This window comes from Sorghum bicolor, chromosome 5 (genome assembly GCF_000003195.3).
Source record: "Sorghum bicolor cultivar BTx623 chromosome 5, Sorghum_bicolor_NCBIv3, whole genome shotgun sequence".
Taxonomy (NCBI): Eukaryota; Viridiplantae; Streptophyta; class Magnoliopsida; order Poales; family Poaceae; genus Sorghum; species Sorghum bicolor.
In genome coordinates, this window is record NC_012874.2 from 63,927,996 (window position 1) to 63,940,132 (window position 12,137).

At 44.1% G+C, this 12,137-nt stretch overlaps 1 protein-coding gene and 1 long non-coding RNA gene across 6 annotated transcripts; both read left to right on the forward strand.

Annotated features, from left to right (window-relative positions):
• On the forward strand, nucleotides 367-5,333 carry LOC110436023. Of its 5 annotated transcripts, XR_002453722.1 has the most exons (4): nucleotides 381-1,680; nucleotides 2,545-2,608; nucleotides 3,579-3,670; nucleotides 4,340-5,333. It is a non-coding gene; the product is annotated as an uncharacterized LOC110436023 (long non-coding RNA). The 5 variants fall into 5 exon arrangements; XR_002453719.1 differs by having other exon boundaries at nucleotides 367-1,680; nucleotides 1,809-3,670; XR_002453721.1 differs by having other exon boundaries at nucleotides 379-1,680; nucleotides 2,545-4,113.
• Nucleotides 8,623-10,731, forward strand: LOC8062653 (glucan endo-1,3-beta-glucosidase 8). Its single transcript, XM_002449698.2, has 2 exons — nucleotides 8,623-9,204; nucleotides 9,302-10,731. The coding sequence occupies exons 1-2, from the start codon at nucleotides 8,867-8,869 to the stop codon at nucleotides 10,455-10,457; spliced, it is 1,494 nt and encodes a 497-aa protein (XP_002449743.1). The 5' UTR covers nucleotides 8,623-8,866; the 3' UTR covers nucleotides 10,458-10,731.

The window sequence follows — 12,137 nt, forward strand, 5'->3', positions numbered from 1 at the left end:
CGGGCCGAGCTGTGGTACTCAGTGCGCTATTAGGGCTAGTTTGAGTGGGCCCCAGCTCCTGTTCATGGGGATCTATCATGGGTCAGCTAGCTGATGATTAACTCCAGTTTCTTGGTGGCTAATCCATATATCTTACCGTTGCCATACACCCCCCCAATATTTGATGCCCCTATAACACCCCCCTTAATTAGCTACTTAATGTTTCAATTATAGCTAGTTAATGATTTTATTTGTATTCAGAAATTCTTCTCTAATTAATAAGGTCTTATATGAATAAAATTTCGCTTTTTTATTATTTTATTATCCATCTAGTTTGTCATCAGAGTACACTCTCTAATTAGTTTGTTAAATGTAATTAATATTTTCTTGTTTGCTAAACTGAACTCTAATAACATTCATATTATTTAGAATTAGTCTATACATTATCTTTGATATCTTCTTTTTGTTCATGTTATTATTGTGATTTTTTTGGTCTAAGAGTTAGATTGATCAGCTGAACGTTAAAGACCTAGGGCTAATTATTTTGTTCCTTTTTTCTCTAAAAATATTTAGTGCACTTATTTATTCTTTTAGATTTCTTATGCATCGTAACAAATCCATTTGTTATGTATACTCAAGTATAGGCTAAATCACCGCTTAGCGACCCCGGGCAGCCACCCGAGCTCATCAGCGAAGTGCAAAGGGATTTTTTATTTTGTATAAAAAAGAAACACAATAATTTTTTTAGATAAATACTTCTACATAATAAGAAACATATAGGCATGTAAAAGTTTTTAGCTCCACCAGTATATACATTATGGCCTTGTATGTATCTCCTCGGACATGATCGTTGGTTATCCTTGTTTGAATGACCCACTATGTCTAGATCCTGGCTCCACCCCTGTCTATCAATAAGTATTACATTATGCTCGCTCCACCAGTATTCAACCCTTTAATTGGGAACGCGGGGCTGAACAACCAGCTAGGCCACGTCGCCCTAAATCTCTTCGACCGTTCGATTCCGTGATCAACGCTCCAAAATCACTCCTCAGCTATCTTTAGTCCCCCCGACCCCGTAAGAAAATCTCCCCCTCTCCTCTTTCTCCCCGTCTCTTCCCTTCCCCTCCCTCTCTCTTTCTCCCGACCTCTCCAGAAATAGGCAGGGCGGCGGCGCCGCCAGCCATGGCCGGTGCCTGTCCCCCGGCACGGCGGCGACCCTCCTCCTCTCCACCATCCTCTATGCAGGATCCTCTCCCCCTCTCCCTCTCTAATCTCCGGTTTCGCTCCTTCTCCCGCTCTCCTCGCGCAGGTTGGGCGACCATGACGGCGGTGGTGCTCCGCGCGGCGGTGACCGGTGCTCGGCACGGAGGCTGCCGCCCTACTCCTTCCCTCCCTCTCTCCCGGCCCCCTCCCTCCCTTCCTCCCTCCCTCCCCCTCGCATGGTATCTGTTGCAAAACCCTATCTGCCATTTGAGCGCGTTTCCGAGCGTCCACGCCATCCACATCTCCCTTCCTTGTCTAATGCTTCATATCTTCCTGATGCTTTGGTTAACTCTAAGAAGCAATGAGATTAGATTTCGAGATGCAGGTTCTAGCCTTTAAAATACGGAAAAAAAAAATCCTCCGATGGTGCACAGGAAATTTTTTTTCTAGCGATGGAGCACAATTTCATAGCAGCAAAGTGAAGACCTGAAACGCAAGGTGTGTGCTTCTCTCTAATTATGTGCCCTATGCTCCCATTTATTTGTCTATATTTTGCATTTAGAATGAGAAAGCTTTAGGTAATATAAACTTCCTTACTTTAAATCTTTGGATGTTGTGCTTGTTAGTGCTTTTTGTGTTATAGCAGATAAAGAAAAACTGAAGAGAGTTTCGAACCTGCCAAATTTCTCCTTGCTCCTCCTGCCCTCCTTACGTTAGTATTATTTCTTTGTCCCTACTAGCATATTTGTATTTTTTTATTTGTGTAAACAAATTGAAGGGATTTGTTTTGAAGATGTTATATATAATTAAAACTGGGTTTATCAATTTGATTAGCAGCAGGATATTTACCAAAAAAAGGAATATATACTATTTGTTCTATGTCTAGAGAAAACTGCCAATGTTTTATGGAAGGGATATATTTTAATTAATTCATTTAGGGCTATTTTTGAATCAGTGATTACTCTATGACCTTAAGTAGTTTGGGCCTTTGGGGCTAAAGCAAATTTAGGGCTGGATGATTTCCCAGTATACATGTTGCATGCTACGTTCATTCTGGTTGCACTAGGCTATCTGAAGGTTCGACCTACGATAAGCTAACTGAGAAAATGCTACCCAGTATGCGTCATTGGTATATAATCTTCCTGATTAGACTAACTCATCCTCCAAATTCATTGTCTGCTTTGGGGTTTATGCAACAACAACTGATGATTTAGGAGATCTTCTCTAAATAATATTAGTTAGCCTTTGCTATCTTGTTTGTTAATAACATATTTTGAATTTTATCTTTAGGAACTACATTGCATCAATATCTTTAGAGGTACTAATGTAGGATTTTAACTACATAATGTGATTTTCATGCAGGCTACTATTGCTTCATGAATCTCCAAAGGTGGAAAAATCCTTCTATCAGAATATGTAAAAACAGGTATGTGCATTATCACTTAAATGCGGTATAAGAACAGGTATGTGCATTATCACTTAAATGCACTAAACAGGCATGTGCATTATTACAGAACAGCTGGATTGTTGGTGCTCCCTCCCTCTCTCTCCCTTACCCCCTCTCACCCTCTCTCCTTGGAGCTTCACCTTTGGCCATGAACCGATTTTTTTCAAGTATTTTCTCAAACCAGCCACATTTGGCCGCCAACCATGAGCTAATTTGTGTTTTGCTATTTTTAGATAAAAATGATTCCAGGTTTACACACAAAAAATGGATACCTCATTTATTTTTGTGCACCCAAAGTGATTCAATGTTTAGCAAAATGAAATTTGGGGGTGGTTGATGGAGGTTCGGCTCGCATCTCTTTTTTTTGGCTATGTCATCTGCTACGTGCAGGCTTCCTTTTTCACAAGTCTCATTTCCAACCTTATTTGTATATTGTCAGGTTTGTGCTTTTTTGTAATCATTTGCTTATTTTTAGATGATAAACCATAGTTTATGCATTTTAAATAAAGCATAACACGGCATCTGTTTCCCTATTCATTGTCGTCAATTTTGACATCACCTGTTTTTTCCCTATGCTCAACAATGACATATGAAAGGAGCCTAATATATTCTGGTTATATCTTGAGGCCATGGGTATTGAAGAAATGTATGTACTGCACAAAAACAATTAATAGGTGTCCTCTGTATACTTACTCTAAGCATATGTGGTAATGAGAGAAAGGAGAAAGTGGGCCTACCTCTCTACCCAGATTGTTGCCATCAGAAGGTTTTTTATGAAAGATATTTGTGTTGACATTGTCCACATGTTTTTAAAATTTCACTGTGCCTAATATATTTATGAGACCTGTTTTTCTTTTCATCCTTATGAGTTCTGATTTTGAACTGCTCAAAGCTGGAGTTTTCGGATCATGCTCTTTCCATTCTAAATTTTCTTCCCTCCATGGTACAGTCAATAGGTCTGGACCCATAAAATTCTCTTGGTTTTGACATCGATGATGGAGAAATAATGGGAGGAAAGACAACAACATGTGACCATTGATGGTGATTTCTTGTTTAACCCAACCAATTCAATTGTGTAATTCTTTTTGCACACATGATAACCTGGTGTGTCTGGATTTTATTTTTGCTTCATTTTGGAGTCCACCGGCCCATGTTCCGCTCGCTCGTATATACTGTGTCGTGCGTGCTGCTCGGGGGTTGCATCATAAGAATTTTATTTATGCACAATATTGTCTAATGTGTTTTCCCATGCTTTTTATTTTTAAAGTTTGCATTTGTTGCAGTTTAAGGACCACACACAAAAACACTGCAATATTCCTTATGTCCGTTCACTAATACATTTGCTCCTCGAATTTATCTATCACGCCTAATAAAAAGATAATTATGTGAAATGTTATGGCGTCCTATAAAAGATAATGGAGGAAGTATCTTACATATGCTTCTTATGTTTTTAGGCTTCAACCATATTTCCCATCGCATTATTGGTATGTATATGTTTTTTTATCATCCCTGTTGAAACAACATCATATTTCTATTATATGCACACATGGAATAAATCAACGCTGGTAGTACTGCACTATCCTGTTAAGGTCCTCAAAGCAATCAAAATCTACTGAAACTTTTTTACCTATTTATTTTTGAATACGCTGCCATGTATATATACTATGGTTTATATAGTTTTCCACTAAACGCTACTCCTGATATTCTCAGATACTTGACAAGACTAACCTAAAGACATTGGAGATTACAAAGGAAGAACTTTTTGCAAGTCTCAAAGGTGTTTATCATGGTTCTGTTTACACAGGTTTGTTTTTAATTTACACCTGCCCATTTTACCTTTGATATGTCAAGCTATAGTTCACTTCAAAACTTTATATTAGTTTGCTTGTTTTGGTGTCATTCATATATGTATGCATTTCCTCCGGTGCTATCTTGCCTATTCAAAACTGCCTTAGCATCTGTTTATATGTGCTCCTAGCAACCTTACAAATCAGAGTTGTTCTAAATTATATTTTTAGTATAGTGTGATCCTCGGTAGCAATGTACGTTGTGTGCACAATCCATTTCACTTGCTCATACTTGCATAGGATCATATACCTACGACACACCTACAACTAAGACTACACCATACTTTCATCAACTTTTTAACAAATAGATTTTGCAGCTAGAGATTAATCGAACAACTCAATTACAAACACGAAAACCAACTTATGTATCTAAATATACGTATATAAAAATTCCAGCTTTATCTTCACGGCTCTATAGCTCTAACACATTTGTACTGAATAAATAATTCTATCAGACTGGCAACCATATGCACCATGAACAGGTAACAAAACAACTATCAGATCTCATACGTCCATAAACTAAAAAAACAAATTTCGTACTACTTGCGAAAGCCTTACATGATTTAATTCTTAAACAGATCTGTCTACCTGCGACACGGTCTCTTTAACCATCAATTTCTGAAGAGACCATCAAGCGCATCCAGCTGTGCAAGATCTAGGACAAACAACTGTACAATATATCCCAAGGTATATACTGTTACATGCTGTAATATAAGCCATCTATCATGTCTACCCTATGTATATGACCATCAGCTGTTGTACGCCATAAACCACCAACATCACTGCTGTATGCCTTAAACTCTATGTTTCGACAAGATTGTAAATATATATGGATCAAGGCATTTTTCTTGTGCAAATTGTCATGCGTACCTTAACTGAATGAATATTATCAAAGTTCTTACACCTCGCGCGCAGGGGCGTGCGTTACCACTAGTATATATTATGGTCGTGCATGTATCTCCTCGTATACGATCGTTGGTTATTGGTTTGAATGGCCCCTATCTCTTACGCTCTAGAGTGTCCTCGAGCTCGAATACCTTGCAATCAAGATAGTCATTGTGAAGCCCCAAGTCTTCAACCTGCTTATCCCTCACGTCTATGATCTCTTTCTTCAGCTTCTCCTAATGCTCCTCGTGGATGACTTCACTGTACCTGTAGGAATAGCGATCCGAGATCCAAAAACTTAAACATTATAGCAATTTTGTTTGTATTTGATAATTATTGTCTAATCATAGACTAACTAGACTCAAAAGATTTGTCTCACAAATCATAGGCAAACTGTGCAATTAGTTATTTTTTATCTATATTTATTGCTCTATTCATGTGCCGAAAGATTCGATGTGACGGAGAATCTTAAAAAGTTTTTGAATTTTGGGTGCAACTAAACAAGGCCTGAGTCATCTCCTGCTCCTGAACCAAGAATGCCTCGTCGGCTTGGAACACCATGTCGTGACAATAGCACCGATTCTCTGCCTCCATCTCCATGATGTACCAATCCTAGGGTGAAGAATGTATTGACCCAACATAACCTGGAGACAGAGGTCCTGCCTTGTTGAAGGCAGTCTAGTCTGCAGCAATCTTAAATCCAAGGCTCGGGGAAGAAAGCTATATGGTGCATCCTTGAGGCGCTCACTGTGTTCGTCGTATGAGTCGATGGAGGTCTTCACCTTGAGAGTAGTGATAGCATACAACTCCGACGTGGTGTCACTTGCTCTAATCTTGATAGTGATGATGATGTGGCCCTCGGGTCCCATCTCGCAGCGGCAGACGGGTACTCGATCGATCAACTCGGTGTGGACACCAAGCTCCTGGAACACCTCACGAAACAGCTGAGTGAAACCTCTAGCTTTCTCCATTGATCATAAGCTCGGTAGAGGATGCCATCTGCCATCTGCCATATACAATTATAGACCAAAAAATAGGATAAGTAGTTAGCAAGAAGGTAAGCCATGCATAAAAATATGCAAGTTTAGTATATAATCAAAGGTCTCACCTCCTTATTCTAATGGCCAATATATTCTAGAGGTCTCGTCCTAGAGTCAAGCATGGCTCCTGATACCAATTGTAATGATCCAGAATTGCCTCAAAGGGAAATCCACATATACAAATTATAATGTGATAGTCCTAGGTGGTTATGCCACCATATTATCAAATAATAGTTGATACCACAAGTCATACATCAAATACCTATCTTAGAATGTATAAATAGCATGGTTTACTTATTTATTACATCACCACTTGGTGAAATCATCAGTCACACAACATCCGTAACAACATCAGAGTAGGCGGAACATCTAGCGGGTGAAGTGTCTCCTCCACAAGCAACTTCAATGTAGGACAAACATCTCTAGCCCTCCTATTCATTGGTCTTGTCATCAAAATGAACACCTACCAAATATTTATTGGTACTATTTGTACTGGCCACTGGCTTCTATCCCGTGATTTGTGTTTGCTTTGTGGTAAGTGCAATACAAGGGTAGAGCAAAAGAACCTTCTTATGCATGTATTCTTCTTATGCGAAGTTCATCAATATGTTATAATTGTTTTCCAAGTTTTAACCCATTTCCATCCACACATCCATCCACCTCATCCACACATCTCACACACTCTCACTTTCTAGACGACAAGGATGACTCCCACTCGTAACTTTCCTCATCGGTCAATGCTGCAACCAAACCAACCTAGGGGGAAGAAGAAGAAGAACACCTCTCTCTAGTCAAGTGAAGTGATACCATAGGAAAGGTTCACCGTAACAGAAATGACAATGCATCGATTGATCAACCAAAACTCTACATAGGGTTACACCTTGACGCATAAGATCACCATCATCGGTAGTGCCCCGCTTAGGCTGATTCCAAGTTGCTCTCTAAGTTGGAGTGATACCACCCTACCACTCGCCCTTGAGTCACCTCGGAGTCCACTGACACACTGAGATTGTGAAACACAGTGCTGGGCCTCCAAGGTCACCACACATCTTAGGAGGGTTAGGGCCATATGCCCTTACCTCCCTACACTATCAACTACAACCTAGCAGTAGTAGCATCATCCAGATTAGTTCAAATTCGTCCTTCATGACATTGGAAGGGGTCATGTCCAATGGTTCCTATGACCAGGTTCCCAAAACATATAATTCCTTAGAGAGATCAAACAAGACATTTTCTGAAATGGATAACCGACACCCTGTGCTTCAATAACACCTCTATTTCACGGATTTGCCCCACGAAGAGTCCCCTACCCGGAATCTATTCTACTAACCTATACCAGCCATATGTACCTCACATAGAGGATGCTCCAGTCACACCATATCGACAAGACTTGTCCTAAAGACTCATCGTAGAATCCTATTCGGTGGACACGATCCTCACCACACACCCAAGACACACGCCAAGATCTCCCTATGTTATTACCATATTATTGGCACCAAGTGCCTTTGCCACTCATAAACAATCCTCTACCAAGCATCATATCATAGATATAATGCATAGTAGAAGCAAGTAGCAAGTAGATAAGAGAGCATCTAGCCTAACAGCGGGTGTGCAGGGTAAATGTTGCGTCAAGGTAATGGGTTCAAGCAATTCTACCACACAACCTATCACACATCATTGCATGAAAGAAAAACACTAGTAGCTATAATGTTGCATGTCTAATAGGATTCTACAAGGTTGGATGGGATGTGGCACCAGTAGCTCGGTCATCTCCGAGGTCCTCAATGTACTCGTAGTCGTCCTCCTCAAACTCTTGCTCCTCCAGGGCTGTTAAATGGAGACATATAGTCACAATAAGCGACACCTATAGATGATTACGAAGAAGCAATAGAAAACCAAAAGATACAAAGGCAATCAAATATAGACCTACGGTGTAGAGCTTATTTTTAAAAAATTCAGACACTGGTTTCATATTTTTCTAAAAGTCAGATGGATTTACTATAAGTTTTCTAAGTTTTATTCATTTTCTAAAAAATGAAAAAGAGGGAAAAACACAGAGATGACACGTGGTGGTTTTCGATTGGACGATGCAGTCTGAGTCACGGACCGGTGGGACCGGGCCTAACATGGCGAAGGTTGCCACGTACTCTACTCGCTTTAACCGCCTCACCTCCGTCCCTCGATCGTCCCTAACCTCCGTCCTTAACCCCGGTCCCTAACCTCTACCATTATTTCTCCCGCTAATCAATGCTCCAGCGGCGATCTGCTTTGCTAAAGCTGCGGTGGTTAAGTTTCACCTGCAAAAAAGGGAGGTCCGATCGGATCCATTTCAACTCGTAACAGTACTCCGTCCTGCGCTGCCGTCGGCGTGAAGACTGGCGACCGATGCATCGATCCTTTTAAGCCCGCGAGGCTCCGGGCGTTTCTTGGTCGTGGACACGGAGGAGCACGAGAGGTTCCATGATATGGCGGCGCCGCGTGTCCTTCTCGCCGGCTGGTGGTTCGCGGTGGCTGCCGTCGCGGCGGCGGGCGTGGACGCGCTAGGGGTGAACTGGGGCACCATGTCCACGCGCCGGCTCCCGCCCAAGGTGATAGCGCGCCTGCTCACGGACAACGGCTTCCGGAAGGTGAAGATCTTCGACGCCGACGAGCGCACCATGAAGGGCCTCGCCGGGACGGGCATCGAGACCATGATCGCCGTCCCCAACGACATGCTCGCCGCCGTCGCCGACTACGACCGGGCCCGGCAGTGGGTCAAGGACAACGTCACCAAGTACACCTTCGACGGCGGCGTCAACATCAAGTTCGTTTCCTCTTCTAAGACGTTCTTCTTCTTGCCGTGCGCTGGGGCCGGCGATCTCACCTGACCTGGTTATCGCATTGTCGCCGGCCATGGCCAGGTTCGTGGCCGTCGGCAACGAGCCGTTCCTCAAGGCGTACAACGGCTCGTTCGACCACGTGACGGTGCCGGCGCTCAAGAACATCCAGCGCGCGCTAGACGAGGCCGGGCACGGGGCGGCGGTCAAGGCGACGGTCCCCGTGAACGCGGACGTGTACGACTCGCCGGCGAGCAACCCGGTGCCGTCGGCGGGGAGGTTCCGCGGCGACGTGGCGGGCGTGATGACGAACATGGTCCGCTTCCTCAACCGCAGCGGCGCGCCGCTCACCGTCAACATCTACCCGTTCCTCAGCCTGTACGGGGACGCCGACTTCCCGCTGGACTTCGCCTTCTTCGACGGCGGCGGAGGCTCCGCGAAGCCGGTCGTCGACGGGCGAGTCGTCTACACGAACGTGTTCGACGCCAACTTCGACACGCTGGTGTCGGCGCTGAGGAGGGTCGGGTTGGGCCACCTGCCGGTGATGATCGGCGAGGTGGGCTGGCCGACGGACGGCGACAGGCACGCGACGGCGGCGCTCGCGGAGCGCTTCTACGCGGGGCTCCTCAAGCGCCTCGCGGCGCGGCGAGGCACGCCGCTCCGGCCCGGCGCGCGCATCGAGGTGTACCTGTTCGGGCTCATCGACGAGGACGCCAAGAGCGTGGCGCCGGGCAACTTCGAGCGCCACTGGGGCATCTTCACCTTCGACGGGAGGCCAAAGTTCCCGCTGGACCTGCGCGGCGGCGGCGACGGGCGGCCGGCGATGCCCGTCCCGGCGAGGGGCGTGGAGTACCTGCCCCGGCGGTGGTGCGTGCTGAACCACATCAGCGCCGGCGGCGGGGACGATGATGACGCCACGGCCGGCGGCCGGGTCGCGGACAACGTCGGGTACGCGTGCTCCCGCGCCGACTGCACGGCGCTGGGCTACGGCTGCAGCTGCGGCGCGCTGGACGCGCGCGGGACCGCGTCGTACGCGTTCAACGCCTACTACCAGGCGCAGGGGCAGGTGGAGTCGGCGTGCGACTTCCAGGGGCTCGCCGTCGTCGTCCACGACGACGCGTCGCAGGGCGCGTGCAACTTCAGCGTGCAGGTCGTCGGGTCAGGGGCGCCGGTGGCCGCCGAGGTCACCACCGTGGCGGCCGTACTCGTACTGGTGCCTCTGTTTCTTGTGTTGCTTTGAGCTGACGCGAGCTATATGGTGGCCTAAATCCTCATGATTTAGGTTTGTAGGTAGGTCAGGTGACGGGAGCCTGTTACAGTGTTGTACTAGGTACTTTCATGTTTTGATTGATCATCACGTGGGATGGTGAGTAAAAAGTTCGTAACTCACAGGAAATCTAGGCTATGCATGTACCACGAGAAGTTAAGGACACTAGCAGGCTCCAGGCTGGCATGTGGTGTGTACGTGTTTTTCCGCGGAAAACGCAACTTAAACCAAGTTTACTGGTATTTTGTTGATGAGATTAGAACCTCGCATTTGATCAACTGGCCATATATATTCAGGCCTTGTTTAGTTCACCCCAAAAAGCAAAATCTTTTCAAGATTCCCTGTCACATCGAATCTTACGCCACATGCATGGAGTATTAAATATAGACAAAAATAAAAACTAATTGCACAGTTTACCTGTAAATCACGAGATGAATCTTTTAAACCTAGTTACTCTATGATTGGATAATGTTTGTCAAATAAAAACGAAAGTGCTACAGTTCCGAAAACTTTTCAGTTTTCAGAACTAAACAAGGCCTCAAATAGAAATTTGCCGAACGGGAGCCAAGGTCTTAAAAATAGAAATTTGCCTTAGAGGCAAAGACGAATATATAAATATGAGTTAAATAAACCAACGGTCCACGAATTCTACAAATTAAATCTTCCAAACTTATTAAGTCATGCATCGTAGATCCATAATCTCTCAAAGGCGCCTTTCTCACTAAGGGCACTCACAATGCAAACTCTATTATAGAGTCTAAAGTTATTTATTACCTCGAACAGTGTGGACTTGGAGTCTAAATAAGACTTGGAGTCTTATTTTTTCTACCTCTTTCTTCAATAAGAGCACTCACAATGCAAGACTCTATCACAGAGTCCAAAACAATTAATTACATATTATTTATGGTATTTTGCTGATGTGGCAGCATATTATTGAAGAAAGAGGTAGAAAAAATAAGACTCCAAGTCTTATTTAGATTCTAAGTCCACATTGTTCGAGGTAATAAATAACTTTAGACTCTACGATAGAGTCTGCATTGTGAGTGCCCTAAATATGCTGCCACATCAGCAAAATACCATAAATAATATATAATTAAGTGTCTTAGACTCTGTGATAGAGTCTTGCATTGTGAGTGCCCTAAGTGGTAGCGCAGCGTGGACACTGAATGCACGTGATCCACACTTAGGGACGGTGAACCCTAGCGCAATATGCAACAAGCCTCCTCCTTTTCCCCAAATCCCAACTCATTTCATCCACTCTCTTCGAGATAATCATTTGGGAAACGCTGGAGCTACTGTTGTCGTAGAGAATCACTAGTGCGGATTCTCGCGGTGATCAATGAATCTACGTGATGGAACCAACATAGCAGGTGTAGGTGAATCGCTTTCTGACTATGGTAATTGAATTAAAGCACATAAGCATGCTATTTGTGGTTATAGGATGTAGTGTTGCACATGTGCTTTGCCTTGGTTGAGGGAATTTGAAGCGCAATGCAACTACTGGACAAGCTAAGCAACAAGGGAAGTCCAAGAAAAGCTACCACTTCAAAGAAGAGGCTTTGATGATCTATGCTTTGTGCCTGTTATGCTTTTTGTACAAAAACTAAGTTTGGTTGCTATAGCTCTGTGATAATTTTCTAAAGCAGCAACACA

Bases quoted from the DNA above. Each gene is read 5' to 3' on its own strand.
- LOC8062653 (XM_002449698.2), top strand. From the start codon at position 8,867: ATGGCGGCGCCGCGTGTCCTTCTCGCCGGCTGGTGGTTCGCGGTGGCT. The intron at 9,205-9,301 runs GTTCGTTTCCTC...GGCCATGGCCAG, and splicing joins GACGGCGGCGTCAACATCAA to GTTCGTGGCCGTCGGCAACG.